Below are 25,184 nucleotides of genomic sequence, written 5' to 3' on the forward strand. Positions count from 1 at the left end.
GCTCAAGCATTTTAACATGTAGGAATTTATCCTAGGAATACACAATATGTGTAAAGAAACAGATTCAAGAATATTTTGTACTGTTGTATTTGCAATAGTGAACAATTGGAAGATACCTAAGTAATAGGGTATTGTTTTAACTTGTTATGTTATATTAAAGTACATTTAAAAAGTATAATTACTCGCACTGGCATGAAAAGATGTCCAAAATGCTGTTGAACTAAAACAAGCAAGGTAAAGAACAACATGTTAATTTTTTTGAAAAACTGGTAAACCATTTCCAAAGAAGGCATGTAATTGATTGATGTCTACTCAGAAATAATTTTGTTTTAAATCCTTAAACACAAAAAGTTCTAGATTCATTGATTTTCTTGTCATTACTTTTTACTTATTTTTATTTTTTATTACAATATAAATGTACTCCATTACAGAAAAAATGGAAAATATAAGAAAAGAAAAATTAGAGCATGACAAAATGCAATATCAACCATTCTAACAATTATAAACTCCTTGGTGAATATCCACTTAAATCTCTTTCAGTTCATATGCTTTTTTAAATCAAAATATGGGCTATCCATGCCCTTCACTCATAAGTTCCTTTTGCTCATTTAGCAATGAGAGATATTTGGAGAGTGACTTTCCTTTCTATAAAATAATTTTTCACCAATAAGCATATTAAAATACAAACTAAGTTGATCAAAAATTAATTAGAAATTTAAAAATAAACATAAGTACAACATAAATTTATATTGTAGAAATAGAAATAGATTGGTGCAAAATAGATAAACCTACTTAAATATTCCTTAAAATTTGGAAAAATACCTCAGATACACAAAAATTACCAATTTGTGAAAATTCAGTGACTCACTTATACCTGACAAATGTAATTATTGACTATACCTTTGGTGTTTTTTAATGATTAAAATAATACATGCTGATTAAACTCTAAAACAATATGAAGGTATATCCCCAAAGGTAGCCCCACATTCAAATTTTTTCAGTCATTCTTGTTTTTAATCAGAATTCGCACGTAAATTATTTAAAAGAAATTTGTGGTCATACCATATGAACCTTTTTATTTCAGGATAAATAGATTCATGTTATTTTTGTTTAAGCCTGGTGAGATCTATCATAGGAACAAAGCAAGATGTAGTTAAACATCCTCCTATTGATGGACATATATGATGTTACATTTTGTGCAACTAACTTCTTTATATATATATATGTGTGTGTGCATGTGTGTATATGTATCCTTATACACATTTATATTAGTGAACTTGTATAGTTATCTGTGTAGGATTTATTCCTACCACTAGAATTTCTAGGTCAAAGGATATATACCTTAAATTTTTGATAAATATTTTAATTTTTCCTCTGTAAATGTAATAATTTACTCTAAATAGTACATGAGTTATTTATGCTAAACAGTACATGCCAGTTTGTTTACAGCTTTGCAAACCCTGCATATTCTAATACCTAGATGCTTGAAATAAGCATATGAAAAAAGTCCTAATTTCCTATTGCTAAGTGGACTAAAGCTCTGCTTTAAAGCACAGCACTTCAAACTTCTTGATTTTAAATTGTTTAATTGTATTGGGTTTAATGGATTGTTGAAGAAAAACCCCAAAAGTACTATAAAAGTGTCATCACTTTATGTTAGTTAAAAAATATACCACATAAGGTTAGAATTTTTAATTTGCTGCAGATACTACAAAGTGTCATTTTTCAGCAGACTGGAGTGTTTTGAGTTTGTCTATTGATATCAGTTGTGTTTGCATTCAATGTCAATCATTTAAGCTTGTCTTTAAATTTGGGTTACATTGAGTCACTGATTCTGTTTTATTGGTTCTTATGTCACAAAATATGATTACAGGGCAAGAAGGCAGTGATGAAGCTCAGGAACTCCATAGGCAATTCACAGAGAATTAATTCATATCAACTTCCAAACATTAACAGTTACATGATGCCTATTCCTCCTCCACTTCCCCTAAATGGGAAAATCACAAGAGAAAATAGATCTGAAACATGGAGAAGGAGAAGATTTCATCCAACCACTGCTCCAAATGGCTTAGAACCTCTTTTGACCAAGGTGATTATGGAACAAATTTTTCTTTTATTAATTTATCTCAGATTACATTGCACTATTAGATTTCTAGGTTTGCAGTAAAAGAATTTGGAGGAAATTGCATGCAAAATGTTGTGTGTAAAGAAATACAATTTTATAAGTAAGCTTGAATGTATCTGAAACCAAAGGTTTGAGTAATTCAGTTGCATAATGAGTTTAGCACAATTAATAATAAAAGATTTAATAATTCTTGTGGTCAAATTTAATTTGACCAATACCTATTTCCAAATCATTTATTTCCTTAAATGCACCTGTTCAGTCACATGTTGTTGGAAATATCTTAACATCTAATTTGTAAAAATTCAGAAACCTTGATATACTTAAAAAACATAATATAGTTTATTTTGAACAATTTATGGCAAATTACTGTATCATACATAGAAAAATTATTTCAGTAATTTTTGAAGAGATTACAGTTTGTTGTACTGATTTCCTCAAAATACTAGTAGAAGAAACAGTATTAAGGCCTGTTGGACTTTATACACATACAAGCTAGTAAGAAGGCAAAATAGCTCTTCATTTTTATTATGTTAAATATACAACTAATAGCAATTAAATGACAGTTTTGTGATTGGCAAATAAGCTGGGTCAACATTTCACTGACTGATCATCAGGAAGTGAAGTGCCAGCATGCACATAGATTCTTAAAAACCAACTTCACTTTCAGGAACCTTATTCACCCCAGGTCCACATCTCACTCCCAGCAGCTGTCCTTACCTCTAACCTTCTCAGAAGATGGGGACCATCTTCTTCCTGCTTGCTTGAATTTCCTTTTTTCAACTCTACTTTTACCAATTCTCTCCCCTGGTTGCTGTCTTTGACAGGATGTTTTCTCTCTCATTCCCAAGGCCCACCCTTGCCCTGCGTCTTTGATCAGATACTCTCACTGTCGGTGGTAGCTCGTACTATCTGTCATTCTCTCTAATTTGGATTTGCTGCCTTCCTCTAATACTCATCTCTGTCACTCAACATATCCAGGCCTTAGATAAAGGAGCAAATTATTTCCTCACATGCTGCAACCTTAGACTTCTGTTTTATCTTGTTCTTCATTAGTAAGTTCTCTATAGAGCAGTTTACTGGAGCTTAGTCCAACAACCCCAGGCAACTCAACTTCCAACAATATTCTTGCTCACAATTTTATCTACTGTTGGTCAGCTGTAATTCTAGGACCCAGAGTGGAGGAACAGCTCAGAATGAAGGAGTCTGGAATATGTTGGCTTCATGGGCAACAGTACCACAGATTGCTTTTAACGTTCCACTCAGGAGTGGCACATGTCACTTACACTTGAATGCCATTTGGCAAGCCCTTGACCAAGACTGACCTCAATGGAGTAGGAAGTATCAGTCTCTCACAGAAAAGGGCAGTGAATATTTGGAACAATAATAGAATCTACCACATCCACTACCTTAATTTTTCACTCTGCATGCTGGCATTGGTTTCTATCTGGCCAATGAACATGCTCTCAAAAGATGTGGCTCACACTTAGCAAAAACAATGAGTTACTCATCATTCTCAAACACTTGGGGGGCAGGATTTGATTTTCAGATGTTAAAATGTATTACTGGGATACATTCTACCTGTTCATGCTCTTTTAAAACACAAGTTTAAATGTCTCACAAGCCATAAGAATATATAAAGTCTTATCTATATGTACAAGTTCAACAACAATAACCAAGCAAGCACCATGCACTCACTACAGCTTCATGATGAACTCTACTATCATATTATGCAAGAGCCCCCTTTTTCCTGCCCCATCATTCTTTACTTTTTTCCAGAGCAACCACCATGCTGACTTCCCTGTGAACTATGTCCCTGCTTTTCTTTAGAGTTCTATCGCTTATATGCATAAAACTTCAGAAATAAGCTCAAACCCAGCATTGTAATGGAAGGACACCATTTCCAGGAGAAAATAAGGTGAATAGAATCTTTGGGTCACAGCCTGGGTTTGGTTTTCAAATAGTTTTAAAAGCCCCTTCTGGGGAAGTCAGAGTGGTCAGGTCATGAGTGTGTCAAGGTATCTGGTGAGGTCCTAGTGTGAGCCAGACACTGGATGTCCAGCAGGAAAATGACCAGGAGAATGGGCTTCTGTAGCTGGGCATGGAGGAGGGAGCAGCAGCTTCTTCATCCCAGGGTCATGACAAGTGAAGCACAAATAAGCATCTGAGCCAGGTTCCCCTGGGATTCTGCATTCAGGTTAGAAGCACAGCATGGTGTCATGAGGCATGCTGGCTTTAACAGACCTTATCATATCTGTCTCCTGAGTCACAGGGCTTCAGTCTGACTTACTCTCTTTTTTTTTCCAAGAAAAAAACCCTTTTTTCTCTCTTTTTGGAATCTCTATTTTGGGAATGTTAGAACTACTAAACTGATGCTCTAAGATTCTTAGCTTTTCTCTCCTACTTTTTACCTCTTTGTCTTTTTGTTCTACTTGCTGAGAGGTTTTTTTCAATTTTATCTTCCACACATTCTACTGAGTTTTTTCTCCTGCCATGTTTCAATTCTAAGAACTCCTTTTGTGCTCACTGAATGCCACTTTTAAAAATGCATCTTATTCTTGATCTGTATGATTTTAACTCCTTCGTATTTGTGGAGACTTGCTTTGTGAGCTAATATATGTTCAGTTTTGGGAAAGAATCATATTCTTTAAATGTTGAAATTAAGGTTCTATAAATGTCCAATAGATAAATATTAATTGTGTTACTCATATTTTTACATTTGTAGGCTTTTTATGTGTTTAGTCTCTTAATTCTTGAGTTATAATGAAAATCCATTCTCTATCATTATGGATTTGTCAATTTGTCTTTGTAATTATGCCAAGTTCTGTTTTGTAAATGTTTAGAAAATCTTATATGCTCTCAGACTTAAGATTATTTTAATCTTACTGGTGAGGAGATCCTTTTTGTCATATTGCTTTTTGTCTTAAAATCTATTTTGTCTAATAATACTTCTTATTTTCTTTAGATTAGTGTGTGTGTCTGTGTGTGTGTGTGTGTGTGTGTGTACTGTATATGGAGAGTTGACACTTGAATAACATGGGAGGAAGGGGTGTCATTTCTCTGCACAGTCGAAAATTTGTATATAAACTTTGACACCCCCAAAACTTAACTACTTATAACCTACTGTCGACTGGAAGCCTTACCAATAACATAAATATTCAATTAACACATATTTTGTATGCTATTTGTATTATATACTGTATTCTTTCAAAGTTAAGTTAGAGAAAAGAAAATGTTATTATGAAAACTGTAAATAAGAGAAAATACATTTATACTACTGTACTGTATTTATCAATACCATAAGTTATGTCTTCTCTTTACAAAATGAATCATCCACCTGTGGGCAACCTCAGCTAGAGAATTCAATTCAACCTTTTCTTATAATGTCATGACTTTGCTTCTTGGAGTGTTTCTCCAGGTGAAACTTTGTTGAGTCCCATGATGTTATTCAGTGTTTACAGTATTACGCTAAACACGATGGAAAATATGTAAGAACTTTGAGGGATTACTTTTTACTCTGATAGATGATTTACTAAAGAGATTAATTACTCGTGTGGACATGACTAGTGTCACATAGCATTTTAAGTGGATACTCACAACACTTGAACTCACTACAATAGCAACCGAAGGTGGCTATGAAATTACTACAGCAGTACAGTATTACTACAGTTAATTTTATGCAGTTATGATTTAATATTGCATCTTTATTTGTTTACATTTCTCTTGATTGTAAATGGCACCATGCATGGTCTGTAAAGAGTATGTGTAAGTTTTGATAAATCTTAACTTTTTATAATAGATTTGTGTGTATTTTATGGTAGTAAATGATAAAACAGACTAGCATCTACATATATTTTATGCATTCATAACATACATTTTTCTTATTTTTTAAAATATTTCTAGGCTATACAGTTTGTCTTCAACTTTTTCAAATTGTTGTAAATCTCCAAAGAATTTTCCAACATACTTATTGAAAAAAATCTGCATATATGTGGACCCAAGTGGTTCAAACCCATGTTGTTCAAGGGTCAACTGTATATGTACACATATGTATGTGTGTGTATATGCATATGTGTGTATATATTCCTTTCACTTTTAGTCTTTTGGTGTCTTTAGTTTTAAACTTTAGGATTTAAATATGTTTATGTAACATGGGGTGGATTGTGTTTGATTCTATCTGAGAATCTCTGTTCTATTAATAAATGAGTTGAGTCCAAGTATATTTACTTTGTTTAGTGACATATTTAGACTTATTTCTACCATCTTAGTTTTTTTTTTTTTTAACTTACCATGACGTTTCTTTGTAAAATTTTATGCTATTAACTGCCTCTTCCTTAAACCTCTCCTCTCTTGCCTTCCATGGCATTCTGTTTTCATGCTTCCTCGGGGTCTCCTTTTACCTCTTGTCCTACTCCTTTGTGATTCTTTTTCATCTTCACCCATAAATCTACCCATCCCTATAGGCTTCAGCCTTTACACTTGTTTTTCTATTCAAGATGTAGTCATCTTCACACATGATTTCATGCTAGATGTCTGTTGGAGTTGACTCTAGCCCTGATCCTTAGGCATCGAGTAAAATTGTCTCAGTGGGGAGAGTCACACACTTTTACATTAATATTTGAGTTTAGTTTATTTAGATATAGAAAAGATTCATTTAAGGGGAGATGGCTCTTGTGACTAATTTACACATAAATTCATCTTTCATTTTATGACTACCATCCAGCAAAGCATTTTTTAAAGGCTCTTAAAAAAAGGAAAGAAAGAGTAAAAAGCAATGAAATATGGCTTGCTGGTAGCCACCACCTGCTCCTCTATGAATGTGTAGAACAACATGGTCTCTGGCTTCTGTGATTCATGTCTCTGGGGATGATCAGTAGAGCCAAATGGCAAGGTGTGGTAAGACTCGCAGTCCAGCAAGTTGTCTCTGGACTCTGTTGCTTTGTCCTGTTTTGTTCTAGCACCTTCAGAGCTTTATACTGCATTTACAGAATCCATGAGACTAGTTACATTTTGCACTAAGGTTTACCTCACTCACCTCCAGACTTTTATGTTCCCATTCAGGATCGAGGTAGTCTAACCTTACCAGTCACCTACTCTACACAGCAGCCTGCTGAAAATGTGGAAAGTTTCATATATAGCTTTTATAAAAGTGAAAGTACAGGCTTCCAAATAAGAACCTACTTAATGGTTATGTTTATCTATTTTAGAAACCAATAACAAAGTTTGCTTTTATTTTTTATACATTTTTGAAAGAGAGGGCAAAAAGTTTATGACACTAGTTTGAGACTTTTCCATGAAAGCCCCCTATCTACCTCCTAGGTACCAAATAAGCCCTGTGCAATTACAGATGCCCAATTGATAGGTCCTACTGCTCCTCAAATTCAGCATGGTTACAACTTAAGCCAGTTTCTCCATTCAGTTGCCTTATTTATCTTAAAGCACAAACTTCTGTCCTGTAATTTGACCTCAAAATCTATAATATCTTCTTCCTTATGCATTGCACATCCAGCTAGTTGCTAAGTTCTCTAGATCAGAGATGTCCAATAGAAATAGAAGGCAAGCCACATATGCAATTCTAAAATTTTCTAATAGTCAATTTAAAAAGATAAAGAGAAACATGAAATAAATTTTAAGATTTTAATATATTTTATTTAATCAAGTATATCTAAAATATCATTTCCACATGTAATCAATATGAAAAATTTTAATTAAGTATGATGTATTTTCTTATACTATGTCTTTGATATTCAATGAATATTTTATACTTACAGCAAATGAGCTACCTTTCAAATGCCCAGCATCCAAATGGGGGAAATGGCTGCTGTCCTGGATGGCACAGCTCTAGATGCCACCTGAACAGTGGCTCATGTACCTGATAATCCTTTTTCATCCTTACTGCTACATCTCTAGTTCATGGGCTTGCTAACTAATCTCTTAATGGAACTGTTGCAATCATCTATATACTTGTCCTGCCTCTAAATGAGAATATAGCTCAGTCCAGTTTTTGTTGATAATGGCAAATGATATGCTAGGTCCTGAGGTTACCAAGATGGGTAAGACTAAACTCTTTCTCTCAGAAAGATTGCAGTCTAACAAGAGAGACAGATATATATATATATACAATTAACCATGATATATTGTGATGAGTACTATAATTGTGATATAAATAAAGCACAATAGAAACATAGAGGAAAGAAATATTAGTTTTGACCGAGGAGATTAGAGAATGCCTCCTAGAGAAGGTGGCATTTGAAATGGGCTTTGAATGATCAGTAGGAAGTTAGCAAATAGAACCAGGGAACTGAGATTGAAAAGCAGAAAGGGGAAAAAAGAATAAGCAAAATTCATCTCGGTTTTATTAGATTCTACATAATGGTGCTAAATTAAACTTTATGGAAAAACTCTCAACATACTCCTCTACTGCTTGAAACTTTCACTAGTTGGCTCTTTCTTAATGAAAGTAGGTATATTGTTCTGCATGGCTATTTAAAATGTGGGTTTTTAAAAATTATTCAGGTATGGTGAGACTTACAGATTAAGAGACAATTGTCATCAAAAAGATAGATTGTTACTCACAGTTCCCAAGAGGAGGGGACACACCACATGCATTGATCAGGGATCCATCCAGAATAATGTTTGCCAATCTGGGCATTGGAGTCCAGCTAAATTAATAGGTAAAATTAACCATCACAAGACCAGGTGCAGTGGCTCACATCTGTAATCCTAGTGACTTGAAAGGCTGAGGCAAGAGGATGGCTTGAGGTCAGGAGTTTGATACCAGACTGGCCAACATAACAAGACCCGATCTCTAACACCTGTAATCCCAGCTATTAAGGAGGCTGAGGCAGGAGGTTGACTTGGGCCCAGGAGTTTAAGGCTGTAGTGATTGCACCACTGCACTCCAGCTTAGGCAACACAGCAAGACCCCATCTTCAATAATGTTAGTAATAACTCTTACACCACACCATGCAGAGCCACACAAGGAAGCACCAGAGTAGGTTAGGAAGCAGAGGGAGTGGGGAAGGAAATGTGAGCAGGAACCCTTATTATCATTTCTGTGGGAAGGAATAGGTGAGATAGATCCTGAAAAATCTAGAGCTCTGATGCCTCTGTAAGGATTGAGGTGTTTCTGGGCACATTAGGAATAAGTGTGAGGTAAAGTTTACACAGAAGTAAGAAAAATGGCCCAAAAGAAAATGAAAAGAGAAACCATACTAAAAGCAAAGTGGGAGGCAAAACCAGAGAGAAAGAGAAGAGAAAGGGAAGAACGTATAATGTAGTGCTGTGAGGTTTTCATACAACCAGCTGCTTCCTAAGTCTTTGGGATATGAACACTCGTCCTCTGGCTTGTGTCAGATTTTCTCTCCCTAGGGCCACCAGCATCAACATGGGGATTGCCACTCTTTATGGTCAGGCTGGTTTTGTATCAATCTGTTTCAAGGAATAGTCACCAAAGTCGGTGTTTGGTTTAACAAGACACTGTGAATCAGTTTTCCTGTTCTGGTAACTATTGAGTTTCTGTAAATGTAGCAAGCTTCCTATTTAGGGTAGAACCAACCTACTGTAGCTTTATCAGAATATGTAAAGGACAGAATATGGAATGCCTAATTGTTCCATGTCTGTGTCCAGTTGGATCAATGTTAATTAGGTTCTTACTAAGCATCAGCACTGGCAAGTTACTGGGGCATGAAGATCAGTAGGACATCATCCTTATCTACTGAGAGAGAGATAATACAAGGAAATAGTTCCAATATCATGTGACTCATACAATTACAGAGGCCTGGAGATTAAAAGTAGTTGATAGTGTTTGGGCCACTACAATCAGTTCAGTTGCCAGACATTTAAATGTAGCATGAGAAATTGCAATCACTGGGAGATAATAGGTATTAGAAAATATAACACATTTTATGTTGCCTGGGGAATGTTGGAACTTATCCCATGGATAATGGGAATCACTGGAGGGCTTTAAGCAGGAGAGTCACATGATCTGTTTAATAACAATAGATCACTGTGATTTCCAACAGGAGGGAGATTTTGAGGGATATCAGACTAGAAGTGGAGAGACTAATTCGTAGGGTGACCATACTTCTCAGTTTTCCTGGAATAGTTCAAAATTCTGCCCCTTTCCCCCATTTCCTAATTATTAGTAACACCTCTTTCACTGTGTGTCCAAGTTTGCATGATAAATTTCATGGTCACCCTACTTGATGTCCAGAATTCACCAGGGCTTCGTGAAGAAGATGGAGAGGAGTTATTGCCCAACACTATCAACAAGAACAGGCCCTTTGACACTATACTGTTTGTGTGGGCATGGATAAAAGAGATTTCAGTGAAAACTTAGTATATCAATTGAATGCTAAATGTTGCAAATATATAATGGCTGATGGGTTAACCACTCAATGGGCTTGCTGTTTATTTATCAGCTCAGTTGTACTTGCCTGAAAAAACTGAAAAGAAATGAGAAGGAAAGTCATAAGCAACTGGTGAAGGAAGTCAGAAAGAAGAGCTTTAGTTATGCAGGGGCATGAGACCTTGCTCCTGTTCTTCAAATGGAACTGAATTTTCATGGAAGGTTTTGATACTTACTTGAGGATAGCAGAAAGGGCCGAGAAACCTTATTAAAGTTTCATTTGTCTCTGGTCATTATATCTTTGCAAGATGGTAAGTATAGAGGCAATTCAGTCAATTGAAAGAAACTACTGTTTGTTTCCTAGTGCATATATTTAATCACGAGCTGTCCCTTGGGCCTTCTGTTAGAACTCAGAAAAAATTTACTTGGTTGCAATAATTAGGGAATATTTTTTAAAACGAGAATGAAATAATGAGACCCAAGAGAAAAGAGATGTTACTATCAGAAATAAGCTTTAGCAGAAAGAAATATGAATAAGAGGAAATGAAAAGGATAAAGGGCTGCCTTTTCCTGTATTTTTCTCTTTAAAAGTTTCTCCTTCCAGTTTCTCATTTCATACACAGGACACAGGTCTTTCCCTGACTCTAATCCCACTATTACCTTGTATTTATATAGTGCTTATCTCCTACAAACTCACAGGGCTACCTCTAAATCCATGCTGCTTCAGAAAGTATTGCTTAACAAAAGGGGGATGCTTTTATTTAATCAGTCACTTCATTAAAGGTGCCAGGCGCAGCTTGGAGCTGGATTTGCCTGAGGTCTGCTGATTGTGCAGTGGGCTGCACACAGGCATGTCACAGCTCCACAGTTGCCCAGGCAAGAGGAAACATGGGATTATGATTTTCCAAGTAGGAGCCAGACCTGGCATCATCCCTTTGCTTCAACAGGGAGATGTTTCTAATCTGCAAGAAATTATCCAGTTTGCTGATTTACTTTCATGGCTCTTGATGCCCTGTAATATGTCTCTTGATTATCTCTTTATTTGAGAGCTCTTCCTTCCAACAGGCAAGAAAATTTGCTTGAATTTTTAAATCTTGGACTTTCTCCCTCATTTATACTTTCAGACGGTTGCTAGCAGAATTTCATTCCATCAGATTTCTTTCCTCTGGTTTTTGCTTCAGAGAAATAGAATGAAATGGAAAAAAAATTATCTGAAGTGGAAGAGGATGAGTTTAGAGATGGAAATATTTTAGTAGTTCCTTCAAAAATGTTTGTTGCAGCTCTGTTATTCTTTAGAAAATGCATGCTTCTCATGCATCTATAATTTGATGGAATCAACTCAAATTACTGCCTTGGATCCACTTAAAGTTGGTCTCTGCACATTTTTTGTCTAGCTTAAAATTGATTTTTAGAAAAGTGAAGTAGATGAGAAGGAAAGGCTGGCCTGTGTACAATTCTAGAGGCCTACAATTTTCTTACTAGCCCCCCTTAAAGTCTTTCAACCCTCTCAGCCTTTCTTATTTCTCTGCCTCTTCCTCCTTTCCTTTGTTCTGCTTCTACTTCCTCCTCTTCCTCGTAGAGGTCAGGCAAACACTGTGCTCATTCACTATTATGAAAATATTTCAAACAATTAATTAGGAGTCAATGCCTAGGACATTGATTTTCTGGCATACACATTTACTGCATATTTTATAAATAATTTAAATTGGGCAATGCCATAGGATATCAAATAGGTTTTTGTAGTAATTTTAGAGACTTTGTTCGGTAGATTGTTTTGATACTATAAACAATATTGATATTGGATTTTCAATCAACTGAATGCCCCTGTGAAACTGGATAGTCCCAAGCACAAATTATTGATGACCCCGATCTTCAGAATGACGGTAGAAGAAATCATACCTGTGCATTTCCCTCTCAGATGGAATAAGCCCAGGGAAGGATGTGTTGTCAGTGCTCAGTTGTAAAGATAAAGCAGCCAATTACAAAAACTATTGCTAAATCTCTAAGTCAGTTCAAATTGAAACAGAATGATGTTACTAATATTTATTTAGTTCATTTATTTGGATTTTTATTGGAGAACCAGCTAAAAGAGCCAAAAGTTTCTTCTTGGTGTCACTGAAATTTTTGCTATATATAACAAACACACTCCCACACACCTCCCCACACACTTGCACTTAAAGTAAAAAATGACAAACTCTATCCAAATCCCCATTATTTACATTAAAAATACAAAGCCAAAACATATATGTTATAGTTATTTAGGAGGATTTATTTTGCAATGGGTTTGACTTTTTGTGCATTTGTAAATTGACACTTTATTTAGATTTTGTTGGTAGGTACTTAAAAATAACCTTCTTTATTCTTCATATTACAATGTCAGGTAAGAACTCTTATTAGAAAGTAATTTGTTAATAAGCCTCATTTTTTTGTTTATTTCAGGATTCAAGAAGGGTTCATAAAACATCCTTACATAGTAATGCAGCTATTACAATGATCTATTTGGGGAAAAATGTGCACCTATCTTCTGATAATCCTGACTTCCGGGATGAAGTTAAAGTTTATCAGCAGCACTGTGGTGGGGAAAACCTTTGTGTCTACAAAGGCAAACTGCTTGAAAAAGGTACACATAAAATGTGAATGTTTTTTAATTGCTTCGAGTTGATGCTATAGATAAGCTGCTGTTGATATAATATCAAAATGACTTCAATCACTTTATGAAATTATGCATATCCAGGGACTTATAAACCAGCTGCCTAAAAGTAAATCTAGATTTACTGCTCTATGATTGAAACTGAAGCAGCAATTACTCTCGCAGATTGTGGAAGAAAGGATTTGGAGTGATTTAACCTGGTAACAGATTAATTTTGGGATGGAGATATATGATCATTAAAATGTTGCAGGAATAAGCTGTCCCCGAAATTACAAGTTAACTATTTGGCTTGCCATAGTGAATTATACCATACATTATTCTAAGAGAAAAATACCAGATTGGAAATTTGTTCTTTAGAGGTATGTTGAGATAAAATCACAAATCCAATAAACTGCAGGGTGAATCACACCTAAATAACTTGGTGGAGAATTTGGCTAAATAGCTTTTTAGTACATTTTTGCTTTCATTTGATCATAAATCCATGTTTGTCCACATAGGATAATTTTTATATGCAATATAGGTTTTTGCAAATTATACTGTAATGTTTTTCCTCAATATTTAGTTCAAAGGAGCAGCAGTGAAAAGAAATAGTATTTACGGGGTTATATTGTTACTTCCTTGCTTAAGAAACTGGGTCCAAAAAGTAATAGCATTTTTACTAATTAAAAGAAATATATGTATTTGGATAATCTTGGTAGGAGTTAAGGGGAGAATTGGGGACAAACATGGAATTTTTACTTTTAGTCTTTCTGATTTCCCTCATTAATTGAAGACAGTGACTATTACTTAAAATAAAATTCATGTCCTTAAAGAGAGACTATAAATTCATATTGAGGAACTACATATGTAAAACTTTCCATCACAAAAATGGTAAACACTTAAACGATAGTTTTAACTTAAAGTGAAACATAATATGATGCTCAATGATGTCAGAAACTGTTTATTTCCATTTCCATTTTATATATTTGGTAGGAATGCAATTTACCTTGTTTATTTTGCTGTAGCATTCCAGAGTTCATTCCTTTCATTTTATAGATGAGGAAAATGAGATGATTCCAGAGGTGGAGTGGCTCCCCAAGGTAACATTCTGACCAGAGTCGAGAGCAAATCCCGAGCCCCCGGCTAGGTGCAAGGCCCTTGATCAGTTACAGGCAGCCCCAGTGAGCTATTCTGAGTAGCATGGAGTTTCCTACATTTTCATGATATGAGTGGTGTGAAACCCCTAATGATAGTGGCATAGATACATACACTTATTTTTTTAAAGTATAACTTTCAGCTATTAATTTAGGAGAATGCTGAAATTAGCTGTAAAGTCGGAATTAACATGATGAAAACTGTCCTGGACTTTAGATCACACTTTATTCAACAAAATGCATATACAACATCTATTTGCTGGAAAATGTGATAGATACAAATGAAAAAAGAATGAGGCTTAGCTAAATGATTCTCTGGTAGATGATGTACACTCTGTGATGAGAGTGAAAAACCAAAGGTTATGGGAGAAAGGGTGTTACTTGGCTCAGTATTATTTTGCATACATATTGATGCTGGGACGTTTTGTTATGGCATTGGACAGTCTTGAATAATAGGATGGAATGGGGACTTAAATAATTGAATCCTGTCCATGCAATAATTTTGTCTCAGCTTGCCCTTGATTGCCAGGAAAGTAATTGTTCAAAATTGAAAAGTTGGGTGGCTCACAGTTGACTTGTGGTTCAGCAATCTTAGCAATTTAGCTGGACTGAAAAGAATCTGCCCTTTCTACAAATCAAAGCTGTGCATGATTCAGTAAAATGTGAATAGGGTTTTAAAAGATTTCTGTTAACAAAAGTTGGAGGGAGAGCATTTAACATTGTGCTTGGAGCAGTAAACTCATTAAAATTTGGCTTTTATTAATTCGTCTTGCCTTTTTATTAGAAGTAACAATAAAATTAATTATTTAGAAATGTGGCAAGTGCATCCTTTATTCCCAAGTAATTCATGATATCTTGCAATTTGATTTTAGACTTCAAGCCACAAGCTGATTGTTTATTATATACACCTATGAAGTTACTGAGTATTTCCTGCTACTTGTAATTTCTTCACAGGCATTTTTATTTGCCATGTTTATCTTTTCAGACAACACAAACCATGGCTTCTTGGGTTCATTTTAAGTGCAAAAAAAAGTAACATTTTTTTTTCTGGCTTTCTTAGAATCCCTTCCTTTTCTGCTCCATTTTCCTTTATTTCCATAACGGGATCCTGTTGCATCTATCTGTGCATTCCTCATTATGCTCTGGCAAATACAGCTGCTTCACTTGTCCCATACACACTATTATTTTGCCTTTGCTGTCCTATTTCCTTTGTCTATAGTACTTTCTCTTTTCTTCTTTTCAAATTCAAATATTACCCATCTTTTAGGACTCAGATTAAGGCTGTGCAGCTTTCTCACTGACTTCTACTCTGTTTTATCCCAATAGCTTTCAGTCAACACTCAAAACTGAAGCAGTTCATTGTGCTTTGACTTATATTAACGATTTTTAATTTTTTTCTTTTTTAAGAGACAGTCTCTCTCTCACCCAGACTAGAGTGCAGTGGCACAAATATAGTCACTATAGCCTTGAACTCCTAGGGTAAAGTGATCTTCCTATCTCAGCCATGCCCAGCTAATTTTTAAATATTTTTTATAGAGATAGGGTCTTGCTATGTTGCCCAGTCTGGTCTCAAACTCCTGGACTCCAGCAATCTCCCTGCCTTGGCCTCACAAAGCATTGGGATTACAGGCTTTAGCCACCACACTCAGCCCTGTTTCTTATTTTTCTTTTACTCATTGACTTTTTTTTCAGTTTTAAAAAATAGCTTTATTGAGGTGTAAATTAAATGCCATAAAATTTATTCATTGTAAGTGTATAATTCAATTTGTTTTTGGAATTGTACAGAGTTGTGCAGCCATTATCACAAACCAGGTGTAGGACATCTCCAGCACTTCAGGAAGTTCCCTTGTTCTCTTTGACAGTTGGTCCCTGTCTCATAGACAGCCCCAGGAAGACACTGATCTGCTTTCTGACTGTACAGATTTTCTTTTCTGGACATTTCCTATAAACACAATCATACCATGGGTAGTCTTTTGTCTTTTTGCACTCACTTAGTGTAATGTTTTTGAGAGTCATACATATTTGTAGTATCAGTAGTGGCTCTCTCTTTCTATTGCTGAGTATATTCCATTACATGGATACACCATATTTTTAAAAATTTATTCCCCAGTTAGAGGACATTTGTACTGATACTAGTTTGGGACTATGAATATAAAAACACAAGTTTTTGCATAGATACTTGTTGCTCTTGATTAGATTCCTAGGTGTGGTTTTGATTGCTTGTATTTCTAGGTATATGTCATATTTTCTCCTTTTTTTTTAACATGTCTTTTGATTGTTGAAAACTACATATTTAGGTGCTATTTTAAAGCTCCTGTGAATTCTGGATTCTGACTTTCCTCTATCAAAGGTTATTGTTGTTTCTGGTTTTTCCTTCCTTTTTTTTTTTTTTGTTTGTTTTTTGTTGTTTTTTTTAGTAACTTACCAAAATTAAATCTGTGAAATTTAGCCTTCATCATCCTGGTGCAGAGCCAGCCATGTTTTGCTCAGATTAAAAAATATTATATTGCTATTTTTTAGTCTGGACTCTTGGGGTAGTCTCTGTGTTTTTATACCTCATTGCTAACGTCCCCAGAAGTATATCTGAAAACATCAAGAATTTATTCTCTCATGGGTTCCTAGGCCAGATGTCAAAAATGAAGGTATTGGCAGGGACACACTCCCTGAAAAGCCCCAAGAAGCATTCTTCTTAACTCTGTCAACTGGCCTGTGGTTCCGTCACTTCAATCTCTGCCTCTGTGTTCACATGCTATTCTTGTGTGTCTGTGTGTGTCCTCACCTCTTTTTATAAGGACATCAGCCATTGGATTGAGGGCCAAACTTAAATCCAGGATGATCTCATCTTGATCCTTCACTAATTATATCTTTGAAGACCCTATGTCCAAACAAAGTCACATTCTGAGGTTCTGGGTGGTCTTGAATTATCGGAGGACACAGTTCAGCCAACTACAGTGGGTTCAGGGGTACATTCAAACTTTGGGCAATTTTCAAGTATGCTCCAACTTTTATTTTCCACCAGGTTCTCTTGTGTTTCTTCTTTGCCTAAGGGAAAGCTACTGGTAGGCTGGAGATGTATGAAAAGGTTGAACCCTCTCTGATCCATGCCACTTCCAGTTAGCCAGGGATATATAGGGAGCTTATCAAATGCTTCTATGACTGGCTTATTGCTTCTATCTTCCTTTTAAATTTTGAGTTGTCCACTGGCCTGTTGCTTGCCCTTATTAGAACTACAGTCATGGCTGGTTGTGGTGGCTCATACCTGTAACCCCAGCACTTTGGGAGGCCAAGACGGGCAGACTGCCTAAGGTCAGGAGTTCAAGACCAGCCTGGCCAGCAAGGCAAAACCTCGTCTTTACTAAAAATACTATATATATATATGTATATGTATATATAGCTGGCCATGGTGGTGTGTGCCTGTAATCCCAGCTACTCAGGAGGCTGAGGCATGAGAATAGCTTGAACCCAGGAGGCAGAGGTTGCAGTGAGCAGAGATTGCATCACTGTACTCCAGCCTGGGCGACAGAACAAGAATCCTTCTCAAAAAACCAAAACCAAAACCAAAACAAACAAACAAAAAAACCCAAAACTACAGTCACAGGCCCATAGAACCTCTGACCTTCCCTGTTAGCTTGCCTCTGAGATTCCTACTTATTACTGGCCATACCAAGGCCAAGGGTTTTTCTCCTTGCACTCTAAATCAGGTCATCCCCCACAGACAGCAAAGCGGCTGGTTATTTGTGGCCTGGCCTACCCTATTAGAACTGCTGTGATAAGGCGGTAGCAGATATTGGGGATAAGAGTAGCCCAGGCAAAAATGCGTGGATTCCCATTACCTAAAGTTCAGTAATTTTTCATGAATACATGCTTCTCAGTTTGTTTTAAGCCTTTAGTTCTTCTCCAGAGATAAAATTTTAAGGAAGAGAGGCTTTGGTGACTGCGATCCAGAAGACTGATATATTAATTTTGCCTCTCCTGTTTAATGATAATCTTTTTGAGTGAGGAGAACACATTTGATATTTTTCAGTATTTTTGTTTCTCTTTAGTGCCTAAAACAGTGCTAGCAACTGTCAGTGAACAATAAATAAACTGTACAAATATTATAATTATAATCATATATAATGCTTTCTAATATTTTACATTCTAAAATATTTAAGACTGTGTTGTGGATAGACTGGCACATTCTACCCACCCCCATCTCTGTTTTATGGGTGAAAATTCTGAAAGGCAACAAAGTTAAATGACTCACCAAGATACACTCACCTGTGCCATGAACCAAAACCTTCTAATTTCTAGACTATGTTCTTTCCACTGCTCCATGAAGAAATCGTCAAGTCAGGATGGGGACGTGTCACTGTATTTAAAATACAAAAATAAGTAACAAAGGAGTAAAGGCAAAGGGTGTCAGTTCTTGTTCTAGAAGTCTGAAAAACAATGAAAAAACAAAATGGAGTAATATCTGGGTATACTCTCCAGCTACATGAGCATCTGATGGAAGGGCAGTCACTTCTAGGGGTTGATTTCCTGAGACCATTCTCAACATTTCCTTAAGGGCACTCTCTTCCTGAACTGGGAACTTAGGAAGTTATGGAGCATGATACTGCAGCAGAATGGTTTATATTACAGGAATGTAGAATGAAGCTTCTATAACAAAAACAATCAAACTTGCTTTCACCACCTGAGGAGTCCATTTATCATTAAGACAAAAGGATTTTTAAAAAATATTGTATCCTAGTTTTCCCAGACTCTAACCTTTTTCAGCTTTCTCTTTCCTAGTTTAATTTTACATCAGAAATACTAAGGTACAAATGACTGAATTACCTTTTTAATAAGTCTGTTCTTTAGAATGAGTTGCATCTAGTGTAGAGTTTTGTTTTTTTTTTAGACGGAGTCTCACTCTGACTCCCAGGCTGGAGTTCAGTGGCGCGATCTCAGCGCACTGCAAGCTCCGCCTCCCGGGTTCACGCCGTTCTCCTGCCTCAGCCTCCCGAGTAGCTGGGAATACAGGTGCCCGCTACCACGCCCGGCTAATTTTTTTGTATTTTTAGTAGAGACGGGGTTTCACCTTGTTAGCCAGGATGGTCTCGATCTCCTGACCCCGTGATCCACCCGCCTTCGGCCTCCCAAAGTGCTCTGGGATTACAGGCGTAAGCCACCGCGCCCGGCCGAGTTTTTTTTTTTTTTTTTTTTTTTTTTTTAGGGAAAAAATGTGGTACAGTGTTTCTAAATAACTGAAAAAATAGATTAAAATAATAATTCACTCATTATTTTGGGGGAGCCTTCTATGCCATTGTCCTGGGATTTGGAGAAAAAAGATGTGTCAACTTCAGCTCTTATGGATTTCACAAACATGTAAAGCAGCAAATGTCTAGATTAGGGTTCTTAGAAGGCAGTCCCTAGAACAATAGCATCAGCATCACCTGAAACTTGTTAGAAATGCAAATTCTTGGTTCTTACCACAGACGTACTGAATTAGAAACAGAGGTAAAACCCAGCAATCTGTATTTTAACAAGCCCTCTAGGTGATGCTGATACACCATTAAAATTTGAAAACCACTGGTATAGCTACATCTTAATCTATTGTAGTAAGTGCAACAATAGGAAATGTGTACATAGTAGAGAGGTGAAAATTGTTAACTTTATTATTGCCAGATGTGGAAGGATCCAGAGAGGCTCTATTTCTTTTCTTTTCTTTTTTTTTTTTTTTAGGAAGTGACGTAAGAAATATTCATGAGACACAGGATTTTGAGTCACTCTGCAGAGAATAAGGTTTCCCAGACTTAGGGTTTAGGACGTCTGTGGGGATAGGGTGGCAGGCTTTGCAAATAACATTATAAAGACTTGGAATGATTAAAAACTATTAATTGTAAGCAGTGGTTCTAAATTTATTGGTGGGACTTTTGGGTGGATGGGGAAAACAAAGTGTTCTCAAATCCAAACAGAATTGAGTATAGCTTGGAGATGAAATAACTGCTTCATTCATGTATGTATTACAATATTTAAAGTCACAACTAAAAATAAAAGCATTTTAAAATGTATTAATGAGCTCACAGTAGCCTTTTATTATTAACTGCTTTATCAACAGATAGCATAGCAAGATAGAGGCATGGAATCTACAGAGATGTTTGGATTCAAACTCTAACTCCCCAACTCACTGTATGATCTTGAGTAAATTACTGAACTCTTCTAAGTCTTAATTTCTTGACTAGAATCTAGTGATAGAAAAATTCCCACTTCACATGATTGAAAAATAACAAGATAATAAGGCATAATGCCTGGCCACAGTAAGTGCTCATATAACCTTAGGTATTATTATTTTATTACAAATCAAAGAATTTTTATAAAAACTTGGAGTATTTATTACAAATAAAAGTAATCAAATGCAATTTTATCATTAAAAATTGTCCTCAAATTAAAAGATGATCTAGATCTAGCTTGTCCAATCCATGGGCCACAGGCTGCATGCGAGTTTGAATGTGGCCCTACACAAATTCGAAAACTTTCTTCAAACATTGAGATTTATGCAAGAACTTTTTTTTTGTTTTTAGCTCATCAGTTATTGTTTGTGTTAGTGTATTTTATATGTGACCCAAGACAATTCTTCTTCTTCCAGTGTGGACCAAGGAAGCCAAAAGATTGGACACCCCTGATCTAGATCATAATATTGTGTTTATCTAATAGAAAAACATGATTTAACGGATGTTAGTCCGAAGTCAGTTGCTTTCACTAATGTATTTCTATTTTAATTCCAGAGACCTTTCAGTTTATTTCCAAAAGGCATCATGGTTTCCCCTTCAGTCTCACCTTTTTCCTGAATGGGATGCAGGTGAACAGGTTAAGCTCCTGTTGTGAATACAAGCATCGAAAAGGTTCCAGGCTTGGAGGCAAACGAGGCTACTTTGGGTTTGTGTGTGTTGAGAGATCATCTCCTTGCTACAAGTATGGAAACAAATGTCCTTTGGTAGAGGGCAAGTTTTGCTACATTTTTCTTTGAATGCTTTTACTAATGCATTTCTCTTCACAATTATTAAGGAAATTCAGTATAGATGGGCCTACAATATCTAGGTTCAGGGTTGTTTATTGTAACATGGCGTGCTGAATTTGAAATTATAAGATATAAATCAGACTTACAAAGGTGTTATATAACGAAGATAAAAGCTAGTGCATTTTAAATTATTTCACTTTCTATCTCTCCTTCTCACTTTAAGAACTGTTTCTGAAGGGAAGGAGAGAGATATTTTTGTTTGCTTGTTGTTTTTGTTTGTGTGTTTTTCCTCATTCATCTTAGTAACTGGTTTTAGACTGAGCCTTAAAGTGTGTGCCAAGCATCTGACTTACATGACTGGACATTTTCGGTTATGCCTGTTAGAGGTTAGGTTTGCCTGCATTACTGTCTGACCCAATTTTCATTATCTCCCTTAGTTTCAATCTTGGGCATAACAAAATGCATGATAAAAGGTCAGTTTTGACTGTTATCAGCTTTCATATTGAACATTCTGTTTGAAATCAGGAGTCTTGCTTGTGGGCTTTCATATTTTCTAAAAGTATTGGCTAGATGCCAACCTAGAACACAAAAGTGAATCAACTAAAGTATTTGTCTCCATGGAACTTATTCTAATGGAGGAAAAGCTAATAACATACCTACAAAGCAATTAATATATGTGAGATGGTCAGCATGATGAACACAAAACAGGGTAAGGGAGATACATGGAGTGAAGGGAGACAAGAGTCATGGGGAGTGTGTTATTTTATGCAGGATAGTTAGGAAGGGCCTCTCTGATAAGATGTCTTTTGAACAGAAACCAGAAAAAAAAGTTTCTTTCTTGAAATAGCTTTTGAGCTAGAGGAAAAGCATATACAGAAGGCATGAAGCAGGCACGTGTTTGGTGTGTCTAAGGTAGCTTGGCCAGCGCAAAAGGAATAGAACCATGAAATTGGAGATGAGGTCAGAGAGACCATGAGGCCAAGCCATGTAGAGTCCTAGGGTCATTGCAAGGACTTTAACTTTTATCTGAGAAGGATGGGAAGCTTCTAAGGCAGGTTTTGAGCAAATAATTTATCATGATCTAATAGTAACTCTTATGGGAAAAACAAACAAGGGAGTGTGGGGAAAATAGTAGAAACTGCTTTAATCCAGAGAAGAGATAATGGTGGAATGAGTTAGAAGTAATTTTAAAGGTAGAGCTTACAGAATTTACTGATGAATTGGATGCAGGGAATGAGATAAAGAGCAGAGTCAAAGACAATTCAAAATTTTTTGTCTTGAATAACTGGAAAGATGTCCAATTAACATGTACTTAAGATGAGACTGTGGAATAAGCAGGTTTTTGGGGTGGAATGAAGCGGTTTTGGTCGAGGACTCATTGAGTCTGAGACACGTATGAGATAAGCAAGTAGAAATGCTGAGTAGGTAGTTGGATATATGAATCTGGGGTGAGGTGAGAGGTCCAGGCTGGAGATGCAAATCTGAGAATGGTTTGCATATAGATGACATGTATAAGTTTGCTTAAGAATTGAACATAGAGAAGATGTCTGAGTGATGAGTGTCACTCCATTTAAAAGGTGAGGGAGATAAAGAGGAACTAGCCTAAGAAGGAAAGGCAGTGAATAGAAAGAGAACCTAGAGAGAGTAGGATCTTGGAAATAAAGAAAATGGTTAAAGAATAAGGGCATGATTAATGGAGTTGAATGTGTGGATATGTGAAGTAAAATGAAGACTGAGGATTGGGCATTGATTTGGTAGTGTGTTGGTTACTGGTGATCATGGCACAAGTTATAGTGCAGCAATTGGGGTGTAAGCTTTCTTGGAGTGGGTTTAAAAAATAGTTGGAGAAAAACGAAGGCCAGAGACTATAGAGAAGTTTTTAAAAGAGTTTTGCTATAAAGAATGGTAATTAGGTGGTAGCCAGGAGGAAGAATGTAGTGGTTCAAGGAAGGCTCTTTATTTTTTAAGATGGGAGATACTATAATATGTTTATATGCTAATACAGATGATTGAATAGAGAAGAAGAAACATGAAATATGACATAAAGCGTGGAAATTTCTGGAGCTAAATGATTGGGTAGACTGGAGAAGATGAGATGTAGGACTCAAGTGGGGGTATAAGCCTTAAGAAGAGGAGGAACATTCTTGTGTAGTAACAGGAGGAAAGAAAGAAGGCATACAAGATAGAGACATGAGTTGCTATTAATAGATGTGCTGGGAACAACTGGAAGCTCTCTGCTGATTGTTTCTATTTTCTTAAACAATACATAAATTTATCAACTGAGGTTAAGGCTGAGAGAAGAGGCGTTGGATGTTTTCAGAGAGATAAGAGCGTAAAAGAATCATCCAGAGAATGGAAGATTGAATGGCCTAGGGAAAGATAGTATCAATGCCCAGCTGGTACTTAGGGGCCACCTGAACTGCCTTCCTATTCCAACTCAAATATGCTGTCTCCTTATTTGAGGGCAGGTCATTTAACACAATTCTATTTAATTCCCAGAAAAGCTAATAAACATCTACAATCAGCCATGTGCAAATATATTGCATTCTTTGGGAGTTGTGGTATAAATCCAAGCTGTAAATTATTAGCCCTGAGCACTTTCTATGGAAGTTTAATAATCAGTACCAAAATCTGACAGATGGCATTTACTCTCCTATTCAACACCCACTAGGCTCTGTACAATTATTTCTATAATTTCAACACTTGGTACCCTCTAGATTCTTTCTTCAACCTTTTCAAATAATAATATCAAAATAGTTACAATATTAAAGAATAAGGCCTATGACTCTCAACTAAAATGCACAGCTCTTATAGAAGAATGGTTTTCAATTTTTTTTGGTTAACTTCATAACCATTTTTCCAGTGAAATCTGTGAATGCCCAGAATAGAACAGTGCATTGTCATTGGATGTCTCCCTGTTGCAGGTCAGGTAAAAGTTGAGTCAGACTGGTTTAAATGGGACAGGGTTAGGTCAGTGAGTGCTAGAGCCTTGCTTGTTTGTCCTCTTCCTCACCTGAGACTTTTCTGGTTATTCTAGAGACCATAACACTGCAGAACTCCATGGAGAGTTGAGAACTACCCCAAAGGAGACTGATAACACTTATTATCTTCTGTAACCTTGGTTTTGTTGTCACACCCATACTGATACTTTTAGTTATGTTAAGAATGTGCACTAATTCCTCCAATACATCCAAAATGAAATTAATTTTAATTTATTTAAAAAATAATAGTCCCTGAAACATTTGTGATGAGAAAAAGGAGGGCATGGTACAATAAAACAACTGAGAATTATATTTCTAAAATGATTAGGAATTACCTGTTTAAGGTCCTCAGAAAACAAGAAAAGCTGAGCAGTGGTCACTTCCAAAGTGTAAGGTTCCACAACTGTACTCATCTCAATTGTAGGAACTGTTTGAAGAGGCATAATAATTTTCAATTGCTAGCATGAAACATGGGAAGAATTGCCTAACCATGTAGAATGCAGACTGCTTTGAGCTTTAGTAATCATAATCAACACCTCAAATTATATTCAGAAGTCAAATAGGTAGTCAGTGACGAGGAGAGCACAGATGTTACTCACTTTGTTTGTCCAATTCCCTTCAGCAGATGGGCAATAAAAAGTCTGTGCATGCAGTAGGGAGGCATCAAAGCCTTTACGCAGCCACAACATAAACTAAAAGTAACAGCATATCAGAGGCTCCAAATCAATGGATTTGGTGTTGCAATTGATAAGGGAAGAACAGCTCGAACAGAAGGCAATGCTAGTAATCATATTCCGTGAAGATTCATGACACCTTTATTCCAAGGAAAGCAATGTGCTAAGCACATCATCATTATAGTCAAGAAATATTTATCATGCTTAATATGGGTGAGATAAGTATAATCTCATTATCTCATTTTTTACAGCCTGATAGTTACTTTGAGTGCAAATCCTTTTAGCTTTATTT

General features: G+C 36.1%; 1 protein-coding gene across 3 annotated transcripts in view; it reads left to right on the forward strand.

Annotated features, from left to right (window-relative positions):
* Positions 1-25,184, forward strand: part of ERICH3 (glutamate rich 3) — a 113,275-nt gene that overhangs the window by 46,840 nt on the left and 41,251 nt on the right. For 2 of the 3 annotated variants that reach the window (XM_054482167.1, XM_063654134.1), the window contains exons 7-9: positions 1,874-2,089; positions 12,912-13,092; positions 21,005-21,191. In XM_054482167.1, coding sequence (XP_054338142.1) covers positions 1,874-2,089; positions 12,912-13,092; positions 21,005-21,191 — 584 coding nt within the window. The remainder of the gene's footprint in view (positions 1-1,873; positions 2,090-12,911; positions 13,093-21,004; positions 21,192-25,184) is intronic. The other variant, XM_054482175.1, reaches the window with a different exon arrangement.

The sequence above is a fragment of the Pongo pygmaeus genome, chromosome 1 (genome assembly GCF_028885625.2).
Source record: "Pongo pygmaeus isolate AG05252 chromosome 1, NHGRI_mPonPyg2-v2.0_pri, whole genome shotgun sequence".
Lineage (NCBI taxonomy): Eukaryota > Metazoa > Chordata > Mammalia > Primates > Hominidae > Pongo > Pongo pygmaeus.